The sequence below is a fragment of the Heterodontus francisci genome, chromosome 13 (genome assembly GCF_036365525.1).
Source record: "Heterodontus francisci isolate sHetFra1 chromosome 13, sHetFra1.hap1, whole genome shotgun sequence".
NCBI lineage: Eukaryota > Metazoa > Chordata > Chondrichthyes > Heterodontiformes > Heterodontidae > Heterodontus > Heterodontus francisci.
In genome coordinates, this window is record NC_090383.1 from 57,962,027 (window position 1) to 57,989,768 (window position 27,742).

The window sequence follows — 27,742 nt, forward strand, 5'->3', positions numbered from 1 at the left end:
GGAGGGGGGAAGCGGACGGGAGGGGGGAAGCTTAGCATTGGGGGTAGGCAGGCGGGAAGGGACCACAAGGAAGCGAGGGGGGAAACGGCCTGAGAAGTGTGGAATGGGGGATGAGGTTTGGATGGCATGGGAGAGATGGGGATGCCATAGGGTAGAAGGGGTGTGATGGGGGATGGGATGATGTTAGAGAGATGGCATAGGAAGGATGGAATGGCATGGCATGGGGATTTAAAGAAGTACCATTGCAATAAAGATACTAATTTCACCACAAATGTTTGGCAGGTCTCTGCTAGTATTTAATAATTTGTATGTTGTACCCTACTGATTTGAAAACATAGTTGAAATACTCACCTTTGGGAGCCAGGTTCAGCTGATCATTTGAACGAAATGTGAGCTCTTCTTCCGAGCCAGCAGTGAAATCATATTCTGCCCTTGCTACAACATGATCATCCTCTCCATTTGCCCAGCTTGTTGATTCTTATTTGAAAATACAGGAAAGTACATATTATATGTTAATTTGCTAACATTAATAACAGTCCATGAAATCAGATGGAACTGAGACAATAAATACTTAAAACATTCTCTAATTCAGACTATCAGCATTGGTATCATCTTAAATAGAAAATACAGCGATTCTGAAATAAGAGTCTTTGTTGCTAATGCATAACTGGATGTAGCGATCACATTTAAGGGACGCAGAGGTACCTCTTGTATCAGGTTATATTCAGTTCGTAGGAACATAAGAAATAGGTACAGGAGTAGACTACACAGCCACTCGAGCCTGCTCTGCCATTCAATATGATCATGGCTGACCTTTTGTCTCAACTCCACTTTCCTGCCCACTCCTCATATCCTTTGATTCCCTGAGAGACCAAAAATCTATCTATCTCAGACCTAAATATATTCAATGATGGAGCATCCACAACCCTTTGGAGTAGAGAATTCCAATAATTCATAACTCTGAGTGAAGAAGTTTCTCCTCGCCTCAGTCCTAAATGATCGACCCTTTAACCTGATACTGTGCCCCCCGTGTTTTAGATTTCCCCAGCTAGGGTCTCTTAAGCAACACCAACTCACCCTATCTCAAAGCAGTCTTGGTCCACAGTTTCATTTCATCCTTCACCTCATCTGGCTCTTTTATCTTCCTTTCAGGTGTGAAGGATCACCAGCTTCAACAACTCATGGGTACCAACACCCATCTAGATCCTTCTTCTCCTCCCTTCCCTCTGATACCATCTCTTCTTTGAATCTCACCCCTTGCCGTGTATTCACGATACCCTCTGACCTTCCCCTCTCTAACAATAAGCGACCTGTCCTCAGCAAAGGACTCAGCTTCATCCCCTTACGCCCTCACCTCAATAAATTTCGAGCTCGGCATGATGCGGAGCTCTTCTGTTGCCTCCGCGTCCACTTCTTCGGCTAGGAGCCATCCCCCCGTTTCTCCCTCCCTCTGGAACCCTACCTCTGGCCTCTTGCCCTCCCTCGATCTTTTCACTGAAAACTGCCAATGTGACATTGGTTGTCCCAATTCTCTGCTCCCTTCACTTACTCTAACCCGTCTCCCACTGAACGTGCAGCACTCTGTCCTCTCAGGCTCAACCATAACATAGTCATCAAACCAGCTGAATAGTGTGGTGCCGTTGTTGTCTGGCGTACCGACCTCTACCTAGCAGAGGCCGAACATCAATGCTCTGACACTTTCTCCTACATCCCCCTGGACCATGACCCCACTACCGAACATCAAGACATTGTATGCAGGACTGTCACTGACCTGATCTCCTCTGCAGATCTTCCCTCCATGGCCTTCAACCTCATAGTTCCCCAACCCCATACAGTCCACTTCTACCTCCTTCCCAAAATCCATAAACGAGACTGCCCTGGTAAACCCACTGCTTCAGCCTGTTCCTCCCCCACTGAACTGATTTCTTCCTATTTCGATTCTATTTTTGCTGCCTTGTCCAGTTTCTTCCCACCCACATCCATGACGCTTCTGATGCTCTCCATTGTTTCAACAGTTTCCAGTCACCTGGCCTTCACCGTCTCCTATTCACCATGGATGTCCAATCCTTCTACACCTCCATCCCCCATGAGGATGGTCTGAGAGCTCTCCGCTTCTTCCTTGAACAGAGGACCAACCAGTCCCCATCCACCACCACCCTCCTCCTCCTGGCTAAACTTGATATCACATTGAACAACTTCTCCCTCAACTCCACTCACTTCCTCCAAATTAAAGGTGTTGCTTTGGGTACCAATATGGGTCCTAACTATGCCTGCCTTTTTGTGGGATATGTGGAACATTCCTTGTTCTAGTCCTACGCAGGCCTCCTCCCTCACCTCTTCTTTCGGTACATTGATGACTGTCTCGGTGTCACTTCCTGCTCTCATCCTGAACTGAAAAATTTCATTGACTTTGTTTCCAATTTCTACCTTTCTCTCACCTTCACATGGTCCATCTCCAACTCTTCCCTTTCTTTCCTTGACTTCTCTGTCACCATTTCTGGGGATAGACTGTCAACCAATATTCACTATAAGCCCATGGACGCCCACAGCTACCTACACTACACTTTCACACACCCCACTTCCTGAATTGAGTCGATTCCATTCTCCCAGTTTTTTTAGTCTCCATCGCATCTGTCTGGCCAAAGCAATATTCCATACTGACACTTCCGATACATCGGCCTGTTTCCTTAACTGAGGATTCCCCTCCTGCCCACTGTGGTTGACTGGACCCTCAACCGTGTCCGATCTATTTCACGCATTTCTGCTCTCACCCCTTCCCCTTCCTTCCAGAACCATGATAGGGTTCCCCTTGTCCTCATCTTCCACCCTACTAGCCTCCGTATTCAATGGATCATCCTTCGCCATTTCCACTACCTCAAGCATGATGCCACCACCAAACACATTTTCCCCTCCCAGCATTCTGAAGGGACTGTTCCCTCCAGGACACCCTGGTTCACTCCTCAGTCACAGCCAAAAAAAACCCCTTTCCTACGGCACCTTTCTAAGCAAGCGCAGGAGACGCAACACCTGCCCTTTTACCTCCTCCCTTCGCACCATCCAGGGTTTCAAACACTCCGTCCAAGTGAAACAGCAATTTATTTGTACTTCTTTCTATTTAGAATACTGTATTCACTACTCATAATGTGGTCTCCTCTGCACTGGGAAGACCAAATGCAGACAGGGTGACCGCTTTGCAGAACACATCCACTCAGTCCACAAGCCCGACACCGAGCTTCTTGTTGCTTGTCATTTCAATTCTCCACCTTGCTCCCACTCTGATCTTTCTGTCCAGCCTGCTACAGCATTCCAACTGAAGCTCAACGAAAGCTCGAGGAACAGCACCTCATCTTTTGACTGGGCACTTTACAGCCTTCCGGACTCAACATTGAGTTCAATAATTTTAGATGGTAACCTCTCTGCCCCCTTTTTTTCCCCGCAGGTTCATTTTTGTCCCCGACCCTGTTTCTTTCTTAATTCCTTTGTTTTGTGTTTGGACAGCTGATAGCTTGCCGTTTACACCTCAACCAGACACATCTCGTTTCTTTACTTGTCCCATTACCACCCCTCTTGGCTTTATACCATGAAACCTTTTGTCATTTAATCTCTCCTGCCCTCCACCCTATCACAGACCTTCCCTTTTGTTCTTCTTCCCACCTGCCCTCCCCTTTCACTTGCTCAACATTTCTAACTTTTCCCAGTTCTGATGACAAGAAGCTCGGTGTCGCGCTTGTGGACTGAGTGGAGGTGTTCCACGAAGCGGTCAGTCAGTGTGCGTTTAGTCTCCCCAGTGTAGAGGGGACCACATTGTGAGTAGTGAATACAAATCTGAAATGTTAACACTGTTTTTCTCTCTACAGATGCTGCCTGACCCGAGGAGTATTTGCAGCATTTTGTGTTTGTGTTTCAGATTTCGAGCATTCACAGTATTTTGCTTTTGTGTTGATGTAGGGAAAACAACCTCTCAGTATCTACCGTGTCAAGCCCCTTCAGAATCTAATATGTTCCAATGATATCACCTCTCATTCTTTTAAACTTGAGAGTATAAGCCCAATCTACTCAGCCTCTCGGCTTAGGACAACCCCCTCATCCCAGGAACTAATCTAGTGAACCTCACTGTACCACCTCCAATGGAAGTATATCCTTCCTTAAAGGTACAGCAAGTGATAAGGAAGGCAAATGGAATGTTGGCGTTTATTGCAAGGGGAATCAAGTATAAAAGTAGGGAAGTGTTACTACAGCTGAACATGACCTTGGTGAGATCACATCTGGAGAACTGTGTATTGTTTTGGTCTCCTTATTTGAAAAAAAATACAATTGCGTTGGAAACAGTTCAGAGAAGGTTCACTCAACTAATGCCAGGGATGAAGGGCGTAAATTATGAAAAAGGTTGAACAGTTGGGCCTATACTCTTTGGAGTTTAGAAGAATGAGAGGTGACCTTATTGAAACATATAAGATCCTGAGGGGACTTGATAGAGTGGATAGAGGGAGGTTGTTTCCTCTTGTGGGGGAGACTAGAGACAAGGGGACATAATTTAAGAATAAGCGGTCTCCTTTTTAAGACGGAGATGAGGAGACATTTTTTTCTCAAACAGTCGTTAGTATGTGGAATTCTCTTCCCGAGAAAGCACTGGAGGCAGGGTGATTGAATCAATTCAAGGCTGAATTAGATTTTTGACTGACAAGGGATTCAAGGGTTATGGGGGCAGATAGGAAAGTGGAGTTGAGACCACAAGATCAGCCATGATCTTATTGACTGGCAGTGCAGGCTCGAAGGGCCGAATGGCCTACTCCTGCTCCTAAATGATCAAAACCGTGGTACTCCAGGTGTGGTCTCACCAAAGCCCTACACAATTGTAGCAAGACTTCCTTATTCTCGGACACCATTCCCTCTGCAATAAAGGCAAATATGCCATCTGCCTTCCGAATTGCTTGTTGTACCTCCATGCGGCCTTTCTGTGTTCCTTGTTTGCGTACACAAAAGACTTTCTGAAGATCAACATTTGGAAGTTTCATAGCATTTAAAAAATATTCTACTTCTCTATTCTTATTACAAAAGTGAATAACCTCACACTTCTCCACATTATACTCAATCTTCCACCTTGTTGCACTGCCAGAGTTTAAAAGAGGAGGGCATGGACAGCGGTGGGCAGAGATTGAAAAGAGTGGGAGAGAGGAGAAACGGAGAATGGCAGAGTTTAAAAAGAGTGGGAGAGAGGAGGACCTGGAGAACAGCAGAGTTTAAAAAGAGTGGGAGAGGGGAGGACCTGGAGAATGGCAGAGTTAAAAAAGAGGGAGAGGGAAGGACCTGGAGAATGGCAGAGTTTAAAAAGAGTGGGAGAGGGGAGGACCTGGAGAACAGCAGAGTTTAAAAAGAGTGGGAGAGGGGAGGACCTGGAGAACAGCAGAGTTTAAAAAGAGTGGGAGAGGGGAGGACCTGGAGAACAGCAGAGTTTAAAAAGAGTGGGAGAGGGGAGGACCTGGAGAACAGCAGAGTTAAAAAAGAGTGGGAGAGAGAAGGACCTGGAGAACAGCAGAGTTTAAAAAGAGTGGGAGAGGGGAGGACCTGGAGAACAGCAGAGTTTAAAAAGAGAGGGAGAGGGGAGGACCAGGAGAATGGCAGAGTTTAAAAAGAGTGGGAGAGGGGAGGACCTGGAGAATGGCAGAGATTAAAAAGAGCGGGGGAGAGGAGGACCCGGAGAATGGCAGAGTTTAAAAAGAGTGGGAGAGAGGAGGACCTGGAGAACAGCAGAGTTTAAAAAGAGTGGGAGAGGGGAGGACCTGGAGAATGGCAGAGTTTAACAAGAGCGGAAGAGAGGAGGACCTGGAGAACAGCAGAGTTTAAAAAGAGTGGGAGAGAGGAGGACCTGGAGAATGGCAGAGTTTAACAAGAGTGGGAGAGGGGAGGACCTGGAGAATGGCAGAGTTTAAAAAGAGTGGGAGAGAGGAGGACCTGGAGAAGGGCAGAGTTTAAAAAGAGTGGGAGAGAGGAGGACTTGGAGAATGGCAGAGTTTAAAAAGAGTGGGAGAGAGGAGGGCCTGGAGAACAGCAGAGTTTAAAAAGAGCGGGAGAGTGGAGGACCTGGAGAATGGCAGAGTTTAACAAGAGTGGGAGAGGAGGAAGACCTGGAGAACAGCAGAGTTTAACAAGAGTGGGAGAGAGGAGGACCTGGAGAATGGCAGAGTTTAAAAAGAGTGGGAGAGGGGAGGACCTGGAGAATGGCAGAGTTTAAAAAGAGTGGGAGAGGGGAGGACCAGTGAGAATGGCAGAGTTTAAAAAGAGTGGGAGAGAGGAGGACCTGGAGAATGGCAGAGTTTAAAAAGAGTGGGAGAGGGGAGGAACTGGAGAACAGCAGAGTTTAAAAAGAGAGGGAGAGGGGAGGACCCGGAGAACAGCAGAGTTTAAAAAGAGATGGAGAGGGGAGGACCCGGAGAACAGCAGAGTTTAAAAAGAGAGGGAGAGAGGAGGACCTGGAGAATGGCAGAGTTTAAAAAGAGTGGGAGAGGGAGGACCTGGAGAATGGCAGAGTTTAAAAAGAGTGGGAGAGGGGAGGACCTGCAGAATGGCAGAGTTTAAAAAGAGTGGGAGAGGGGAGGACCCGGAGAACAGCAGAGTTTAAAAAGAGAGGGAGAGAGGAGGACCTGGAGAACAGCAGAGTTTAAAAAGAGAGGGAGAGAGGAGGACCTGGAGAATGGCAGAGTTTAAAAAGAGAGGACGAGGGAGGACCCGGAGAACAGCAGAGTTTAAAAAGAGTGGGAGAGGGGAGGACCTGGAGAACGGCAGAGTTTAAAAAGAGTGGGAGAGGGGAGGACCTGGAGAACAGCAGAGTTAAAAAAGAGTGGGAGAGGGAAGGACCTGGAGAATGGCAGAGTTTAAAAAGAGTGGGAGAGAGGAGGACCTGGAGAATGGCAGAGTTTAAAAAGAGTGGGAGAGGGAAGGACCTGGAGAATGGCAGAGTTTAAAAAGAGTGGGAGAGGGGAGGACCTGGAGAACAGCAGAGTTTAAAAAGAGTGGGAGAGGGGAGGACCTGGAGAACAGCAGAGTTTAAAAAGAGTGGGAGAGGGGAGGACCTGGAGAACAGCAGAGTTTAAAAAGAGTGGGAGAGGGGAGGACCTGGAGAACAGCAGAGTTAAAAAAGAGTGGGAGAGAGAAGGACCTGGAGAACAGCAGAGTTTAAAAAGAGTGGGAGAGGGGAGGACCTGGAGAACAGCAGAGTTTAAAAAGAGAGGGAGAGGGGAGGACCAGGAGAATGGCAGAGTTTAAAAAGAGTGGGAGAGGGGAGGACCTGGAGAATGGCAGAGATTAAAAAGAGCGGGGGAGAGGAGGACCCGGAGAATGGCAGAGTTTAAAAAGAGTGGGAGAGAGGAGGACCTGGAGAACAGCAGAGTTTAAAAAGAGTGGGAGAGGGGAGGACCTGGAGAATGGCAGAGTTTAACAAGAGCGGAAGAGAGGAGGACCTGGAGAACAGCAGAGTTTAAAAAGAGTGGGAGAGAGGAGGACCTGGAGAATGGCAGAGTTTAACAAGAGTGGGAGAGGGGAGGACCTGGAGAATGGCAGAGTTTAAAAAGAGTGGGAGAGAGAAGGACCTGGAGAATGGCTGAGTTTAAAAAGAGTGGGAGAGAGGAGGACCTGGAGAAGGGCAGAGTTTAAAAAGAGCGGGAGAGAGGAGGACTTGGAGAATGGCAGAGTTTAAAAAGAGTGGGAGAGAGGAGGGCCTGGAGAACAGCAGAGTTTAAAAAGAGCGGGAGAGTGGAGGACCTGGAGAATGGCAGAGTTTAACAAGAGTGGGAGAGGAGGAAGACCTGGAGAACAGCAGAGTTTAACAAGAGTGGGAGAGAGGAGGACCTGGAGAATGGCAGAGTTTAAAAAGAGTGGGAGAGGGGAGGACCTGGAGAATGGCAGAGTTTAAAAAGAGTGGGAGAGGGGAGGACCAGTGAGAATGGCAGAGTTTAAAAAGAGTGGGAGAGAGGAGGACCTGGAGAATGGCAGAGTTTAAAAAGAGTGGGAGAGGGGAGGAACTGGAGAACAGCAGAGTTTAAAAAGAGAGGGAGAGGGGAGGACCCGGAGAACAGCAGAGTTTAAAAAGAGATGGAGAGGGGAGGACCCGGAGAACAGCAGAGTTTAAAAAGAGAGGGAGAGAGGAGGACCTGGAGAATGGCAGAGTTTAAAAAGAGTGGGAGAGGGAGGACCTGGAGAATGGCAGAGTTTAAAAAGAGTGGGAGAGGGGAGGACCTGGAGAATGGCAGAGTTTAAAAAGAGTGGGAGAGGGGTGGACCCGGAGAACAGCAGAGTTTAAAAAGAGAGGGAGAGAGGAGGACCTGGAGAACAGCAGAGTTTAAAAAGAGAGGGAGAGAGGAGGACCTGGAGAATGGCAGAGTTTAAAAAGAGAGGACGAGGGAGGACCCGGAGAACAGCAGAGTTTAAAAAGAGTGGGAGAGGGGAGGACCTGGAGAACGGCAGAGTTTAAAAAGAGTGGGAGAGGGGAGGACCTGGAGAACAGCAGAGTTAAAAAAGAGTGGGAGAGGGAAGGACCTGGAGAATGGCAGAGTTTAAAAAGAGTGGGAGAGAGGAGGACCAGGAGAATGGCAGAGTTTAAAAAGAGCGGGAGAGAGGAGGACCTGGAGAATGGCAGAGTTTAAAAAGAGTGGGAGAGGGAAGGACCTGGAGAATGGCAGAGTTTAAAAAGAGTGGGAGAGGGGAGGACCTGGAGAACAGCAGAGTTTAAAAAGAGTGGGAGAGGGGAGGACCTGGAGAACAGCAGAGTTTAAAAAGAGTGGGAGAGGGGAGGACCTGGAGAACAGCAGAGTTTAAAAAGAGTGGGAGAGGGGAGGACCTGGAGAACAGCAGAGTTAAAAAAGAGTGGGAGAGAGAAGGACCTGGAGAACAGCAGAGTTTAAAAAGAGTGGGAGAGGGGAGGACCTGGAGAACAGCAGAGTTTAAAAAGAGAGGGAGAGGGGAGGACCAGGAGAATGGCAGAGTTTAAAAAGAGTGGGAGAGGGGAGGACCTGGAGAATGGCAGAGATTAAAAAGAGCGGGGGAGAGGAGGACCCGGAGAATGGCAGAGTTTAAAAAGAGTGGGAGAGAGGAGGACCTGGAGAACAGCAGAGTTTAAAAAGAGTGGGAGAGGGGAGGACCTGGAGAATGGCAGAGTTTAACAAGAGCGGAAGAGAGGAGGACCTGGAGAACAGCAGAGTTTAAAAAGAGTGGGAGAGAGGAGGACCTGGAGAATGGCAGAGTTTAACAAGAGTGGGAGAGGGGAGGACCTGGAGAATGGCAGAGTTTAAAAAGAGTGGGAGAGAGGAGGACCTGGAGAATGGCTGAGTTTAAAAAGAGTGGGAGAGAGGAGGACCTCGAGAACGTCAGAGTTTCACAAGAGTAGCAGAGGGGAGGACCTGGAGAATGGCACAGTTTAAAAAGAGTGGGAGAGAGGAGGACCTGGAGAAGGGCAGAGTTTAAAAAGAGCGGGAGAGAGGAGGACTTGGAGAATGGCAGAGTTTAAAAAGAGTGGGAGAGAGGAGGGCCTGGAGAACAGCAGAGTTTAAAAAGAGCGGGAGAGTGGAGGACCTGGAGAATGGCAGAGTTTAACAAGAGTGGGAGAGAGGAGGACCTGGAGAATGGCAGAGTTTAAAAAGAGTGGGAGAGGGGAGGACCTGGAGAATGGCAGAGTTTAAAAAGAGTGGGAGAGGGGAGGAACTGGAGAACAGCAGAGTTTAAAAAGAGAGGGAGAGGGGAGGACCCGGAGAACAGCAGAGTTTAAAAAGAGATGGAGAGGGGAGGACCCGGAGAACAGCAGAGTTTAAAAAGAGAGGGAGAGAGGAGGACCTGGAGAATGGCAGAGTTTAAAAAGAGTGGGAGAGGGAGGACCTGGAGAATGGCAGAGTTTAAAAAGAGTGGGAGAGGGGAGGACCTGGAGAATGGCAGAGTTTAAAAAGAGTGGGAGAGGGGAGGACCCGGAGAACAGCAGAGTTTAAAAAGAGAGGGAGAGAGGAGGACCTGGAGAACAGCAGAGTTTAAAAAGAGAGGGAGAGAGGAGGACCTGGAGAATGGCAGAGTTTAAAAAGAGAGGACGAGGGAGGACCCGGAGAACAGCAGAGTTTAAAAAGAGTGGGAGAGGGGAGGACCTGGAGAACGGCAGAGTTTAAAAAGAGTGGGAGAGGGAAGGACCTGGAGAATGGCAGAGTTTAAAAAGAGTGGGAGAGAGGAGGACCTGGAGAATGGCAGAGTTTAAAAAGAGCGGGAGAGAGGAGGACCTGGAGAATGGCAGAGTTTAAAAAGAGTGGGAGAGAGAAGGACCTGGAGAATGGCAGAGTTTAAAAAGAGCGGGAGAGAGGAGGACCTGAAGAACAGCAGAGTTTAAAAAGAGTGGGAGAGGGGTGGACCTGGAGAATGGCAGAGTTTAACAAGAGTGGGAGAGGGAGGACCTGGAGAATGGCAGAGTTTAACAAGAGTGGGAGAGGGGAGGACCTGGAGAATGGCAGAGTTTAAAAAGAGTGGGAGAGAGGAGGACCTGGAGAATGGCAGAGTTTAAAAAGAGCGGGAGAGAGGAGGACCTGGAGAATGGCAGAGTTTAAAAAGAGTGGGAGAGAGAAGGACCTGGAGAATGGCAGAGTTTAAAAAGAGCGGGAGAGAGGAGGACCTGAAGAACAGCAGAGTTTAAAAAGAGTGGGAGAGGGGTGGACCTGGAGAATGGCAGAGTTTAACAAGAGTGGGAGAGGGAGGACCTGGAGAATGGCAGAGTTTAACAAGAGTGGGAGAGGGGAGGACCTGGAGAATGGCAGAGTTTAAAAAGAGTGGGAGAGGGGTGGACCTGGAGAATGGCAGAGTTTAAAAAGAGTGGGAGAGGGAGGACCTGGAGAATGGCAGAGTTTAAAAAGAGTGGGAGAGGGGAGGACCTGGAGAATGGCAGAGTTTAAAAAGAGTGGGAGAGGGGAGGACCAGTGAGAATGGCAGAGTTTAAAAAGAGTGGGAGAGAGGAGGACCTGGAGAATGGCAGAGTTTAAAAAGAGTGGGAGAGGGGAGGAACTGGAGAACAGCAGAGTTCAAAAAGAGAGGGAGAGGGGAGGACCCGGAGAACAGCAGAGTTTAAAAAGAGATGGAGAGGGGAGGACCTGGAGAACAGCAGAGTTTAAAAAGAGTGGGAGAGGGGAGGACCCGGAGAACAGCAGAGTTTAAAAAGAGAGGGAGAGAGGAGGACCTGGAGAACAGCAGAGTTTAAAAAGAGAGGGAGAGAGGAGGACCTGGAGAATGGCAGAGTTTAAAAAGAGAGGGAGAGGGAGGACCCGGAGAACAGCAGAGTTTAAAAAGAGTGGGAGAGGGGAGGACCTGGAGAACGGCAGAGTTTAAAAAGAGTGGGAGAGGGGTGGACCTGGAGAATGGCAGAGATTAACAAGAGTGGGAGAGAGGAGGACCTGGAGAATGGCAGAGTTTAAAAAGAGTGGGAGAGGGGAGGACCTGGAGAATGGCAGAGTTTAAAAAGAGTGGGAGAGGGGAGGACCAGTGAGAATGGCAGAGTTTAAAAAGAGTGGGAGAGAGGAGGACCTGGAGAATGGCAGAGTTTAAAAAGAGAGGGAGAGGGGAGGACCCGGAGAACAGCAGAGTTTAAAAAGAGATGGAGAGGGGAGGACCTGGAGAATGGCAGAGTTTAAAAAGAGTGGGAGAGGGAGGACCTGGAGAACAGCAGAGTTTAAAAAGAGAGGGAGAGAGGAGGACCTGGAGAATGGCAGAGTTTAAAAAGAGAGGACGAGGGAGGACCCGGAGAACAGCAGAGTTTAAAAAGAGTGGGAGAGGGGAGGACCTGGAGAACGGCAGAGTTTAAAAAGAGTGGGAGAGGGGAGGACCTGGAGAACAGCAGAGTTAAAAAAGAGTGGGAGAGGGAAGGACCTGGAGAATGGCAGAGTTTAAAAAGAGTGGGAGAGAGGAGGACCTGGAGAATGGCAGAGTTTAAAAAGAGCGGGAGAGAGGAGGACCTGGAGAATGGCAGAGTTTAAAAAGAGTGGGAGAGAGAAGGACCTGGAGAATGGCAGAGTTTAAAAAGAGCGGGAGAGAGGAGGACCTGAAGAACAGCAGAGTTTAAAAAGAGTGGGAGAGGGGTGGACCTGGAGAATGGCAGAGTTTAACAAGAGTGGGAGAGGGAGGACCTGGAGAATGGCAGAGTTTAACAAGAGTGGGAGAGGGGAGGACCTGGAGAATGGCAGAGTTTAAAAAGAGTGGGAGAGGGGTGGACCTGGAGAATGGCAGAGTTTAAAAAGAGTGGGAGAGGGAGGACCTGGATAATGGCAGAGTTTAAAAAGAGTGGGAGAGGGGAGGACCTGGAGAATGGAAGAGTTTAAAAAGAGTGGGAGAGGGGAGGACCAGTGAGAATGGCAGAGTTTAAAAAGAGTGGGAGAGAGGAGGACCTGGAGAATGGCAGAGTTTAAAAAGAGTGGGAGAGGGGAGGAACTGGAGAACAGCAGAGTTCAAAAAGAGAGGGAGAGGGGAGGACCCGGAGAACAGCAGAGTTTAAAAAGAGAGGGAGAGAGGAGGACCTGGAGAATGGCAGAGTTTAAAAAGAGAGGGAGAGAGGAGGACCTGGAGAATGGCAGAGATTAAAAGAACGGGAGAGAGGAGGACCTGGAGAAAGGCAGAGTTTAAAAGAGAGGGAGAGAGGAGGACCTGGACAACAGCAGAGTTTAAAAAGAGAGGGAGAGAGGAGGACCTGGAGAAGGGCAGAGTTTAAAAAGAGCAGGAGAGAGGAGGACCTGGAGAATTGCAGAGTTTAAAAGAGCGGGAGAGAGGAGGACCTGGAGAAAGGCAGAGTTTAAAAAGAGAGGGAGAGAGGAGGACCTGGAGAACAGAAGAGTTTAAAAAGAGTGGGAGAGAGGAGGACCTGGAGAACGACAGAGTTGAAAAAGAGTGGGAGAGGAGGAGGAACTGGATAACGGCAGAGTTTAAAAAGAGTGGGAGAGAGGAGGACCTGGAGAATGGCAGAGTTTAACAAGAGCGGGAGAGGGGAGGAACTGGATAACGGCAGAGTTTAAAAAGAGTGGGAGAGGGGAGGACCTGGAGAATGGCAGAGTTTAAAAAGAGTGGGAGCGAGGAGGACCTGGAGAAGGGCAGAGTTTAAAAAGAGTGGGAGAGAGGAGGCCCTGGAGAACAGCAGAGTTTAAAAAGAGTGGGAGAGAGGAGGACCTGGAGAATGGCAGACTCTAAAAAGAGTGGGAGAGAGGAGGACCTGGAGAACAGCAGAGTTTAAAAAGTGTGGGAGAGAGGAGGACCTGGAGAAAGGAAGAGTTTAAAAGAGCGGGAGAGAGTTGGACCTAGAGAATGGCAGAGTTTAAAAGAGCGGGAGAGAGGAGGACCTGGAGAACAGCAGAGTTTAAAAAGAGTGGGAGAGAGGAGGACCTGGAGAATGGCAGGGTTTAACAAGAGTGGGAGAGGGGAGGACCTGGAGAATGGCAGAGTTTAAAAAGAGCGGGAGAGAGAAGGACCTGGAGAATGGCAGAGTTTAAAAAGAGTGGGAGAGAGGAGGACCTGGAGAACAGCAGAGTTTAAAAAGAGCGGGAGAGAGGAGGACCTGGAGAACAGCAGAGTTTAAAAAGTGTGGGAGAGAGGAGGACCTGGAGAATGGCAGAGTTAAAAAAGAGAGGGAGAGAGGAGCACCTGGAGAAGGGCAGAGTTTAAAAAGAGCGGGAGAGAGGAGGACCTGGAGAACAGCAGAGTTTAAAAAGAGCGGGAGAGAGGAGGACCTGGAGAACAGCAGAGTTGAAGAAGAGTGGGGAGAGAGGAGGACCTGGAGAACAGCAGAGTTTAAAAAGAGCGGGAGAGAGGAGGACCTGGAGAACAGCAGAGTTGAAGAAGAGTGGGGGAGAGGAGGACCTGGAGAGCTATCCTGGCCAGTCCAGTCCACAAGAGTGGAATGACTGCATTCGGAGAATGAAATCAGTGTGATGTCACAGTAAAACAGGTAGCTGATTGGTTGGTGAGAGTTTTTCCTGATGTGTCAAAAACTTGGGCAATTGTAGTAATTAGGTTCTATTTACCAATCGTGTAGCTCAATGGATTGGCTGGTGAGTGTTTCCTATTAATTAAATAAATAAATAATTAAATATTTAAAACACAGGGCAGTTGATCTGTTGCAGTTGCAGTATGTGGGAGCTCGTGGACACCAGAGTGATCCAAGGATCACGTCTGCAGCAAGCATCTGTGGCTCGAGGAGCTTCAGCTCTGAGTCAGTGAACTGGAGGCTGAGCTACAAACACTGCGATTCATCAGGGAAGGGGAAAATTACATGGACACGGTGCTCCAGAAGGCAGTCACACCCCTTAGAATCGGGTCTTCTGATCTGGTCAGTGATCAGGGACAGAAGATTGTGGCTGCAGCTGAGAGAGGGACTTACAGTGGGAGGGGGAGGATCCAGCCAACGCGGTCCATGTAGCTACCAACAACGTAGGCAAGACAAGGAAGGAGGTTCTGCATATTCAGTATGGGGAGCTGGGCACCAAATTAAGAAGCAGAACCTCAAAGGTAATAATCTTTGGATTATTACCTGAGCCACGTGCAAATTGGCACAGGGCAAATAAGATTAGAGAAATGAATGCGTGGCTCAAAGACTGGTGTGGTGGAAGTGGGTTTCGGTTTGTGGGGCACTTTCACCAGTTCTGGGGAAAGTGGGGGCTCTACCATTGGTACGGTCCACACCTGAACTGTGCTGGGGCTGGTGTGCTAGCGAGCCGCATAACTAGGGAAGTAGGGAGGATTTTAAACTAAATAGTAGGGGCAAGCGATCAAACTTGGGAAGATGTGGTAAATCAAAGAGTAGAAACAATGCAAAACAGAAAGGTATAAATAAGGGAAATGATAAACAGAGCGTGACAGGAAGGGACAGAGAGTACAAATCTAAGAGTAAATTAGCAGTCCAGGCGAGACGTTACAAAAATAATAAAAGGACAAAACTAAGGGCTCTGTATCTGAATGCACATAGCATTCGAAACAAAACAGATGAACTGATCAGCACGTTCTGGAACCAACCAGAGAGCAAGCTATGTTAGACCTGGTGTTGTGCAATGAGATAGGATTAATTGATGTTTTCATAGTGAACTTGCCCTGAGGTAGCAGCAATCATAATATGATTGAATTTTAGATTCAATTTGAGAGAGAAGAATGGGTCCAAGACTAATATTTTAAACTTACATAAGGGTAATTATGAGGGCATGAAAGCGGAGTTAGCTAAAGTGAACTGGCAAATTACATTAAGTGATAGGTCAATAGAGATGCAGTGGCAGACACTTAAGGGGATATTTCAGAATACACAGAAGAGATACATTCCAACGAGGAAGAAAAATTCCAAAGGGAGGACCCACCATCTGTGACTAACTAAAAAGGTTAAAGATAGTGTCATGCAGGCCCCCACCCAGCAAGAATGAGGCATACATGAACATTAAAACTTAAAATAACTGCTGGGAAGAAAAGAGGGCCTATCACAAAGAATTGACAGGCCACTCACCAGAAAGACCTTTTTGCATGCTAACAGACAGCATTGGAACTAAGAACCCAGTCCCTGCTTCCCCAATACACAGAAGAGCTAGTCAGACCAGTTTAGTCACATGACTAACTGGTGGTTGAAGTTTTTTGGATTTGAACTTGCCACAGAGCGTTTGAAACTCAGACAGCTCTTTGCGCCGAGACTGAAAAGACCTCTCTCCTGTGTGCTTTCATCTCGCTCTCACCAGCTTCGGAAACCACTGAAGATGCATGAACCTCAAGAGGGAAAAGTCTCCTGCAGTGAACAAGGTTTAAGCAGAATACTGGGACCCAACAAAAAGCAAGACTACTTACAAAAGAACTACAGTGAGCTCGAAGGAGAGTATACAAGAAACTCTTCTGATATTGCCTCAAACCTCTCCATTTTATTTTTCTTCTGCTCTTTTCTGTCTCTATTTGTATGTGCATATTGTGTATGCATGCTCGCATGGGGTGCAGCGTGTATCCATAGATGGTAAGCGAATTAGAGTTTAAGTTTAAGTTTTAATAAATTTCACTTTTCTTCTTTAAACCTAAGAAAGCCTGTTTATGCTCATTTCTTTGCCTTATAATTGGAAAGTGGTGAACAAGGATTCACCAAGGGGGAGCTCAAAACACAATGTGTTTAAAAAATTAAACCCTGTTACAATAAGATCAGTAAAAGACCCCTCGACACCTTTCTCACCTGGTCCTAACAATAGTATCAAACTTAAAGAAAAAGCATATAATTGTGATAAGATGGGTGGCAGGCCAGAAGATTGGACAGAATATTAAAAAACAGCAAAGAATGACTAAAAGATTGATAAGGAGGGAAAAATTAGATTACAAGAGAAAGCGAGCTAGAAATATAAAAACAGATGGCAAGAGTTTCTATAGATATTTTAAAAAGACAAGAGTTAAAAGTGAGCATTGGTCCTGTAGAAAGTGAGTCTGGGGAATTAATAGGGGAAAATAAAGAGATGGCAGATGAATTGAACAGGTACTTTGCATTGGTCTTCACTATAGAGGATACAAGTAACATCCCTGAAATAGCTATAATTCATGAAATGGAAGGGAGGGAGGAACTCAAGAAAATTACAATCATCGCTGGCGCCGGGCGGCACAGTGGTGCAGTGGTTAGCACCGCAGCCTCACAGCTCCAGCAACCCAGGTTCAATTCTGGGTACTGCCTGTGTGGAGTTTGCAAGTTCTCCCTGTGTCTGCGTGGGTTTTCTCTGGGTGCTCCGGTTTCCTCCCAAAGCCAAAAGACTTGCAGGTTGATAGGTAAATTGGCCATTCTAAATTGCCCCTAGTATAGGTAGGTGGTAGGGGAATATAGGGACAGGTGAGGACATGGTAGGAATATGGGAATAGTGCAGGATTAGTATAAATGGGTGGTTAATGGTCGGCACAGACTCGGTGGGTCGAAGGGCCTGTTTCAGTGCTGTATCTCTAAATCAAAATCAAATCAGGGAAGTGATACCGAGCAAACTGTTGGAGCTGCGGGCTGACAAGTACCCGGATTTTGATGGACTTCATCCTAGGGTCCTAAAAGAAGTGGCTAGTGAGATAGTTGATGCGTTAGTTTTAATTTCCCAAAATTCCCTAGATTCAGGAAAGGTTCCATTAGATTGGAAAATAGCGAATGTAACTCCTTTATTCAAAAAGGGGACAGAAAGCACAAACCTACAACCCAGTTAGCTTAACATCTGTCTTAGGGAAAACATTAGAAGCTATTATTAAAGAAGTTATAGCAGAGAACTTAGAAAAATTCAAAGTAATCAGGCAGAGTCAACATGGTTTTGTGAAAGGGAAATCATGTTTAACCAATTTATTTGAATTCTTTGAAGAAGTAACATGTGCTGTGGATAAAGGGGAACCAGTGGATGTATTGTACTTAGATTTCCAGAAGGCATTTCATAAGGTGCCACATCAAAGGTTACTGCGGAAAATAAAAGTTCATGGTGTAGTGGGTAACATACTGGCAAGGATGGAAGATTGGTTAGCTAACAGGAAACAGAGAGTAGGCATAAATGGGTCATTTTCTGGCAAGATGCAATGAGTGGTGTGCCACAGGGATCTGTGCTGGGGCCTCAACTTTTTACAATTTATATAAATGACTTGGATGAAGGGACTGAAGGTATGGTTGCTAAATTTGCTGATGACACAAAGATAGGTAGGAAAGTAAGTTGTGAAGAGGACATAAGGAGGCTACAAAGGGATATAGCTGGTTGTGAGTGAGCAAAGATCTGGCAAATGGAGTATAATGTGGGAAAATGCAAGATTGTCCATTTTGGCAGGAAAAATAAAAAAGCATATTATCTAAATGGTGAGAGATTGCAGAGGGATTTGGTTGTCCTCGTGCATGAATCAGGTTCAGCAAGTAATTAAGAAAGCTAATAGAATGTTATCATTTATTGGGAGGGGAATCGAATACAAAAGTAGGGAGGTTATGCTTCAGTTATACAGGGCATTGTGAGACTACATCTGGAGCTATTGTATACAGTATTGGTCTCCTTACTTAAGGAAGGATATAAATGCATTGGAAGCAGTTCAGAAGGCTTACTAGACTAATACCTGGAATGGGCAGATTGTCTTATGAGAAAAGGTTGGACAGGCTGAGCTTGTATCCGCTGGAATTTAGAAGAGTAAGAGGTGACTTAATTGAAACATATAAGATGCTGAGGGGTCTTGACAGGGTGGAAAGGATGTTGCCCCTTGCAGGAGAATCTAGAACTAGGGGTCACTGTTTAAAAATAAGGGGTCGCCCATTTAAGACAGAGCTGAGAAACTTGTTCTCTCAGAGGGTCGTACATCTTTAGAACTCTCTTCCTCAAAAGGCAGTGGAAGCAGAGTCTTTCGATATTTTTAAGGCAGAGGTAGATAGATTCTTGATAAGCATCCTCAAGAAACTATAATAAATTTGTCAAACACGATTTCCCTTTGTAAAGCCATGTTGACTTTGGCTGATCATACTATGATTTTTTAAGTGCATTAAGACTTCCTTAATAATAGATTCCAGCATTTTCCCAATGACTGATGTCATGTTAACTAGCATGTAGTTCTCTACTTTCATTCTCCCTCTTTTCTTGAATAGTGGAGTTACATTTGCTAACTTTCAATCCGCTACGACCATTCCAGAATCTAGAGAATTTGGGAAAATCATAACCAGTGAATCCACTACCCATGCAACTACTGCTTTTAGAACCCTAAGATGTGGGCCTTCAGGTCCTGGGGATTTTTTGGCTTTTAGTCCCATAGATTTCTCCAATACTTTTTCTCTGCTGATATTAATCCCCAAGTTTCTCACTCTGATTAGCCCCTTGATTATCCCCTATTTTTGGTATGTAATTTGTGTCTTCTACTGTGAAGACACACAAAATATTTGCTCAACATCTCTGCCATTTCCTCATTACTAATGATAATTTCTCCTACCTCTGCCTTTAAGGGACCATTATTTACTTTAGCTACTCTCCTTTTTATATACTCTTTCTTCCTAAATCTGTTACTGACTCATTATTTTTAAAATGACAGAAGATGCCAGTTTTGTTTTATTAAAAAAAATTGTTTGAATTAAAAACTTTTGTAAAGGAGACATCAATTTACAGTAAATAGAATTCAATTTATAGAAAACAATTGACATGAACTATGTAAAGCCATTTCTTCCTTTTGGTTAGGCATTGTCATAAATATAATCCACATACATATACTGGCCACGTGTAATCCAATTGTCTTGTTTGTTATGTAAAATAAGAAAAAGAATCTGCTAAGACACATAGAAGTTTTTCTCTGAAGATTACCATTACTATTAAACCCACATGCAGTCCACTATGGAGGATGAAATATTAAATTCCTGTCCTCGAGATGGAATGTGTCAGTCTGTCTCATTGGTAGCATTCTCATTTCTGAATCAGAAGATTGTGGTTCCAGCTCAACTCAAGGGATTAACTCCATCATCTCAGCTGACACTTCAGTGCAGTACTGTGGGAGAGCTGCACTGCCAAGTGGATAAGGTCCTCTCTGCCTGTTCAAGTGGATGTCAAAGATCCCATGCTACTGTCCTGTCTAACATTCCTTTCTCAGGAGCAACCACCCAAAAAAATTAACTGATCATTATTTCATTGATCATTTGTCTCTGATCTTGCTGTACACAACTTGGCTACTGTGTTGCCTACAAGAAAAGTGATTGCACTTCAAAAGTCAACCATTAGTTATTAAATCGTCTGAAGCAGCGTTAGGGTGTAGTCAGCTGCTTAGTAAAGGCAAATTTGTTCCCTCGCCGATGATAATACAGAACTAAATCATAACTATAAGTAAGTAGTACGGAATCCAGCTTGACGGGAGTACTGCTTTGACAGAGTACTTAACTCAGGGAATTGGGTGAGTGAGGGAAGAGGTGCTGTTCTGGTGTTTTACAAAACAGGGAGCAGTCTGAGTGAGGGAGTGGGAGACAGTAAGATCTGGTGAGTAGCTGGTAATTGTTTCGAGATAATAGTCTGGAACAGCGTTTCCAACTTTTTTGCGTGAGGGGCCACATTACACACTTTGCCCTACATAGGGGACCAGTGAGCAAATTTCGCAAGGATAAAGACATTAAAATTTATTTTTTAATTTTCATCAAAAGAACAAAAAATGTGCATTTTTGTAAACAAGCTTTAAATGAGACTAATTTATTAATTTACTATGTTGAACACTGATTTAGTGAGATACCTGGCATTGTATTTGCTTGCACAAGTAGACAACGACAGCACAAACATTTGATGTAACAATGCAGAGTATTCTAGGGTTATGAAAGTGCTTCCATTTTTAAATTTTTTTTTGAGGAGTCATATTTTAGAATTATGGACATTGGTTAATTTGAAGAAACATAGAAAGTTTAAGGCACAGAAAGCGGCCACTTGGCCCATCGTGTCTGTGCCGGCCGAGAAATGATCCACCTATTCTAATCTCACCTTCTAGCATTTGGTCCGTAGCCCTGCAGATTACGGCACTTGAGGTGCATATCCAGACTCCTTTTGAATGAGTTGAGGGTCTCTGCCTCAACTACCCTTTCAGGCAGTGAGTTCCAGACCCCCATCACCCTCTGGGTGACAAAGTTTTTCCTCATCTCCCCTCTAATTTTTCTACCAATCACTTTAAATCTATGCCCCCTTGTCACTGACCTCTCTGCTAAGGTGAATAGACTCTTCACCTCCACTCTTTCCGGGCCCCTCAAAACTTTGTACATTTCAATCCAAGGATGGAGGTGTTATGAAAGTGCTTCGAATGTTTTTTTTGAGGATTCGTATTTTAGAATTATGGACACTGATTCATTTGGAAAACTAAAAAGATTCCATGGATGTAGCTTTTTTTTCACAAGGGTCACTGGGAAGACATTTGAGCTCTGTGTTTAAAAACAACCTTGACCGGATGTCACATGCCTTAAGCTAAATAAACAACAGGAACCTTGGTGACCGGGGGAATTGTTTACGGAGAAGTGACATGTCAAGATTTATGGTGGTCAGGAGGTTTTGACTTACTGTTGGGGTGTCGACTGTTTTGTATCAGTCGGGTTTGTAGCCTGCTAAAAGAAACACCCAGCTCATCTTTTCACCTCTTTGAAAAAAAACCCCTGCGAATCCAGAGTGATAGTTGAAACCCTTGATGCCGCATTTCTCCTGCAAAGCCTGCCAAATTGATTCTCGATGCCGCTCTAAAAGAACTGCTCCAGAAAGATCCCAGTGACAGCAAGTCTACGTGTATTTGGGACACCATAATAAAGTTACAACTGATATCATTCCATATCTTCTCTGTCTCCTTCAAGAATTAATACGTATTTGGCCAAAGTATTCTTTTTTTATCTTTTTTAAAAAAAAAAGACCTCTACAGAGATAATCTATTTTCTTTTATCTAACTGGTATGTGTGTGTGCGTGTGTGTGTTGGGATCTAGAAGAGAATATCTATTTACATTCATATGTCAAACTGTGTGTTAATGCTTTGCATCTTTACTGGATAAGTCGTGTTTTATAATAAACTGATAATTTTGTTGTTTATTAAAAAAACCTGGTTGGTGTATTTTATTCTGAGATAAAGAGTAGAGTATATGATTGACCGTATCAGTAACTGGGTAAACATTTAAATATATGTTGGGACCTGTGGAGAAGTGGACATAGAGAAAGACAGTGCACTCTTCCCGCCTCGGTCGTAACACCAGATAGATGTCATCTGTCAGGATTGAACATGATCACTCTCTCTCTCCCACCGCTCTCCCACCGCCCGCCCACCCACCCACGCCCCCCCCCCCCACTGCCCTGTCTCTCTCTCTCCCCCCCTCTCTGTGTCTGTCTTGTCCCTCTCTCTCCTTCCCTCCCCACTGGGCCTAGGCCATAAGCCTCAGGATCACCTTCACTTTAACCAGCATGCTGTCGGTTCCTCAAGCTGACCGCAACTACCGCCTCCGTCGTGACCCGCAGGGGGACTACATTTCCAGTAGACGCTCACTCACCGAAAACAGCAGGGGCGGCTGATTGGAATAGAAATCTTTGGCAGAACGGAAAAAATTTCACACCCCTGAAGCTAAAAACAAATGGCCCAGGGCAAAGACCGCACAGCAAGGAGGAGGAACAGCCAAGTACCGTTTTCATCTGCAGGCCAGATAGAAACCGTATGTTGGACAACTCTGGTCAAGGATGTAAAGGCATGGCTGGGGACCTCAGCGCCGTGGAATGCACATCTTATGCCATGTGGGAAATCCTGGATGCTTCTCGTGGCCTGGGTGACCACATGTGCAAGTGTCACCAGCTACAGCAGCTCGAGCTTCGGGTTTCAGAGCTTGTGTGGCGGCTGGAGCCACTGTGGGGCATCCGCAAGGCTAAGAGCTTCGTCAATAGCATGTTTCTGCAGGTTGTCACCCTGCAGCTTAAAAATGTGCAGGCAGGGTGGGAATGGGTGACCGCCAGAAGGACAAGGAAGACCTGGCAGGGATCCCATGAGTGTATCTCATTTTCCAACTGGTATTCAGTTCTGAATACTGCTAAGAATGATGGTTCCCCTCGGGAGAGCAAGCCGAGCCAAGTTCACAGCACCATGTGTGGCTCACATGCATGACAGGTGGGGGGGAGCAGGGTGAGGAATAAGAGTGCAAGAGCAATAGTCGTAGGGGATATAAAAGTGAGGTAAACAGACAGGCACTTCTGCGACCACAGATGTGACTCCAGGATGGTATGTTGCCTCCCTCGTGCCAGGATCAAGGATGTCACTGAATGGCTGCAAGACATTCTGAGGGGAGAGGGTGAACAGATAGCAGTCGTGGTCCATGTTAGCACCAGTGACATAGGCAGAAAGAGGGATGAGGTCCTGAAGGCAGAGTTTAGGGAGCTAGGAGAAGGACTGAAAAGCAGGACCGTAAAGGTCAGAATCTCTGGATAACTCCTGGTGCCACGTGCCAGTGAGTGAAGAAATAGGCAGATAGAGCTGATGAATACATGGCTAGACAGATGGTGCAGGAGGGAGGGCTTTAGATTCTTGAGGCCTTGGGACCACTTCTGGGGGAGGTGGAGCCTGTACAAGGAACATAGGACATAGGAGCAGGAGTAGGCCATTCAACCCTTCAAGCCTGCTCCGCCATTCAATAAGATCATGGCTGATCTAGTTGTGGTCTCAACTCCACCTTCCTGTCATCCCCCCCATAATCCTTGACTCCCTTATCTATCAAAAATCTAACTCAGCCTAGAATAAATTCAATGACCGAGCCTAGAATAAATTCAATGACCGAGCCTAGAATAAATTCAATGACCGAGCCTCGACTGCTTTCTGGAGAAGAGAATTTCAGACTTACGACTCTTTGAGAAAAAAAATTTCTCCTCATCTCCGTCTTAAAAATGAGACCCTATATCTTAAGCCGTGACCCCTAGTCTCTCCCATAAGTGGAAAGTCCACTCTATCAAGTCCCCTCAAGATCTTATATGTTTCAATAAGAGCACCTACCATTCTTCCAAACTCCAATGAGTATAGGCCCAATCTGTTCAACCTTTCTTCATAAGATAAGTCCTTCATCCCCAGAACTGGTCGAGTGAACTTTCTCTGAACTGCTTCTAAAACAACTCTAACCTTTTCAAATAAGGAGCCCAAACTGTACACAGTACTCCAGATGTGATCTCACCAAGGTCCTGTACAGCTGCAGTAAAACTTCCCCACTTTTATATTCCATTCCCCTTGCAATAAACGCCAACATTCCATTTGCCTACCTAATCACTTGCTGTACCTGCATACTAACCATTTGTGATTCATGCACCAGGACACCCAAATCCCTCTGTACCACCAAGTTCTGCAATCTCTCTGCATTTAACTAGTAGGAGGGGAGGTCACAATATTGATTGAAGAAACAATTATAGATGTGAGGAGGGATGATATGTTAGTATCATCAAACGAGGCAACATGGGTTGAACTGCAAAACAAAAAAGGGGCAATGACATTTCTGGGAGCTACTAGTTATGGAAAAGGACAAAGCTAGACCAGGAATAAAAGTTCTCAATTGAGGAAAAGCTAATTTTACTAAGCTGAGATTTAGCTAAAGTGGACTGAAAACACCTACTTGAACATAAATCAGTGCCAGATCAGTGGGAGGCATTCAAGGAAGAGATAGTGAGGGGTCAGAGCAAGTATGTTCCCTTCAAGAAAAAGGGTGGGACTAATTAATCCAGAGCCCCTGGATGTCAAGGGGCTTACAGGAGAGGTAAAGAAAAAAAGGGAAGCTTCTGACAGATACTGAGAACTCAATACTAGACGAGTATAAAACATGTATGGGTGAAATTAAAAGAGAAATTAGGAAAGGAAAGAGAGGGCATGAAAAAAGTAGGCAAGTAAAATCAGGGAAAATCCAAAGATTTTTTATAAATATATAAACAGCAGGAGGATAACTAAAGGAAGAGTCATTGTCAGGTCATGACATCTTGGAGCCATTTGTTTCAGATGTATCCTGAAACTGTCAGGTGTTGGAGGAGTTCTCCTCCCAGACTTAGACCAGAGCCCCCTTGGGGTCATCTACTATCCAGACACACATTGATTTTTCCCTCCCCATTGCCTGTCATGACTCAGCAACTAATGTGAGGAACTGAGCAGTGAGGAGTTGAATCGAACACCTTCCTACTCTGTACAATGCATGCTACAACTTCACCTGCACTGCACATTGCCGAACACCACAATAGGAAAATCAAATTAAACATTTCTTTTCACTTCCTCAGACTTATGAAAACGCAGACGGGCCTTGGTTTAATGTTGCACCTGGATTTTGTACGTCAGACAATGCAGCATTTCCTCAGTACTGCACTGGAATGTCAGCCTCGATTACGTATTCAAGTCTCTGGGGTAGGGCTTGAACCGACGACTTACTGGCTCAGAGGTGAGCATGCTTCCACTGAGGTACAACTAACATACACAGTAAATAGGATATTGTTTTCAGGAAGTGAGACATTGAGAAAAACTGAATACTTTAAGTGGAAAATGCCCCAAGTTACAATTGTACACAAATAACCTTTACTTGTATAAGATGTCAATGAGTGAATATCTCACTGATTATTCAAATTGTGTTTGTGCACTATAGCTGATAATTCCCCACAAAGTTTAAAACAGAATCAAATACTAAACTTTTGACAAGAGCTCTAGCCCCAGTATCCATCTCTGGCTCAGCATCATCCAAGCTAATGGGCTATGGACAGAAAGATGGCAACAAATGAAGCAGCAAGTCTTTTGAAGGCCACAGGTAAAAATGTGTTAAAGGGATTGGAAATGATCCCTGAGCTCATTATAAATAATAATCAACATAGAGAATACAGTGTGTTTCTCTATGTGCTTTCTGCACCATGGTATAATTAAAATTAAGTTTTTGATCTTTTGCTTTTTATAAGCTCGCAAAATAAGTGTGTGTGTATGCACGCATGGTGTGTCGGGGCAGCGGGGGGGGGGGGGGGGTGTGCGGAAGGAGGTATAAGACTGAGTAGTTAACTACTCAACTTTCTGAGGAATGCAGTCCTTAGAGTGGTAGGTAGTGTGTTGATTTATCATCTGTGAATTCTCCACATTGGGCAATTGAGTCTCAGTGCACAGGTTACACTACCATCACACCATTAGTATTCCTTCACAAATCAGACTCCAAGCACTAAGATGGAGTGGTGGAGTGTTAGCTTAGTTTTAAAGTAAGGTAAAACAAAATGCGTGTTTCGAATTTGGTTTTAAGACAGTATTTGCACTAGAGATTTTTTAACATTAGTTTATGGGATGTGGGTGTCGCTGACAAGGCCAGCATTTACTGCCCATCCTAATTGCCCTTGAAAAGGTGGTGGTGAATCACCTTCTTGAACCGCTGCAGTCCACGAGGTGCAAGTACACCCAGAGTGCTGTAAGGGAGTTCCAGCATTTTGAGCCAGTGACAATGAAGGAACCATGATATATTTCTAAGTCAGGATGGTGCGTGACTTGGAGGAGAACTGGCAGCTGGTGTTCCCATGCACCTGCTGCCTTTATTCTTCTGGGTGGTAAAGGTTGCGGGTTTGGAAGGTGCTGTAAGTATACAATATAATTATATAGAAAAAAAACTTGATTTTGGAAAAGATGGTATTTGTGTTGCTCCATACAAAAAGAACAGCTGGAAGTGATCGTCACACTAATCAATGCTCATTCGATCAACTAAAGTCATGCTCCGTCAACCTCTAGTGCTGCTAACTCTAGAGGGAGGTTTCAAAAGAGGACACAATAACTACAATTAATTTCACAAAAGCTTCCAGATAATTCCTTTTTGTCAATTAAAAACTCCAGAAATCCATTACCATCAATGACAGATCACTCAGCAAGCTAATCTCACCCCTCCCACCACCCTTAGCAGCAGAAGGAAAGAATAGGGAGAGGCAATATAGACTTAATGGCATGCACAGTTCTAAAGAGTGTGCAGGAACAGAGGGAAAGGCGGGTGCATGTGCATCAATCTTTGACAGTGGCAGGACATATTGAGAGTGGTTAGTATAGCATATGGGATCCTGGGCTTCATAAATACAGGCATTGAGTAGAAAAGCAGGGAAGTTTTGCTGATCCTTTATAAAGCTCTGGTTAGGCCCCAACTGGAGTACTGCATCGAGTTCTGATCACTCCACTTTAGGAAGGATTTGAGCGTCCTTGACAGGGTGCAGAGAAGGTTTACTCGAATGGTTCCTCGGATGGAGGATTTTAGTTAAAAGGTTAGGTTGGAAAAGCTGGGGTTGTTCTCCCTGGAGCAAAGGAGATTGAGGGAAGATTTAATAGAGGTGTACAAGATTATGACAGGCTTAGATAAGTTAGACAAGGAAAAGCTATTCCCATTAACTAATGGTACAAGGACTAGTGGACACAGATTGAAGGTTTTGGGCAAGAGATGCAGGGGAATGTGAGGAAGACATTTTTTTATGCAGCGGGTAGTAATAATCTGGAACTTGCTGCCCACAAGGGTGGTGGAAGCAGAGACAATCAATGACTTCAAAAGGAAATTGGATGGCCACTTGAAGGAAATAAACTTGGAGGGCTATGGGGATTGAGTGGGGGAGTGGGTTTGGGTGGGGGAGTGGGTTTGGGTGGGGGAGTGGGTTTGGGTGGGGGAGTGGGTTTGGGTGGGGGAGTGGGTTTGAGTGGGGGAGTGGGGCTGACTGGATTGCTCCATGGAGAGCCAGAATGGACTCGATGGGCCAAATGGCCCCCCACTTCTGTGCTGTAAATTACTCTATGACTCTAACATTGTTCTATAGGTCAAGTTGATTCTTAAAGCATACCCATTCTCACCACGCTTACCTGTAATGTATATGAGAACGAGACCCTGAGAGGAGAAATACTTCCTGCTAACTGTCCTGATTCTCTGTCTGCATAACTTATAGGCATACACTTTAGTTACAATATTACTATCTACTTCAAATATCTTAACCAAATTCACTAAATCTGCTACCAAACCAAGTTTCATCAAAAATGACTTTATTTATTGAGTGGATTGAAACCACAGAATAATTTTTAAAAAGGACTGACAAACAGTATTTTTAAGTGGCCTAAAGAGCAATTCGTAAAATGGCTGAACATTTACATGACTTTACCTTGCAAATTACAAAGCTATCAGAAAGGAGGCGGGCTGTGTGGAAGTGAACCACCAAAACAATCAGCTTTGATGAGTGTGAATGGCCCATTTCCTGAACTAACAGACATTCAGACATAATCTATTTATTCAGGTGGGTGCAGGTCCATCAGTTAAACTCATCACTTTAGACATGGACCTGG

The 27,742-nt window shown here is 45.5% G+C and overlaps 1 protein-coding gene across 1 annotated transcript in view; it reads right to left on the bottom strand.

Annotated features, from left to right (window-relative positions):
• The window catches only part of pex13 (peroxisomal biogenesis factor 13), a 55,336-nt gene that overhangs the window by 12,954 nt on the left and 14,640 nt on the right, over positions 1 to 27,742 (bottom strand). The window contains exon 3 of the mRNA XM_068044871.1: positions 352 to 477. Within this exon, the coding sequence (XP_067900972.1) occupies positions 352 to 477 (126 nt within the window). The remainder of the gene's footprint in view (positions 1 to 351; positions 478 to 27,742) is intronic.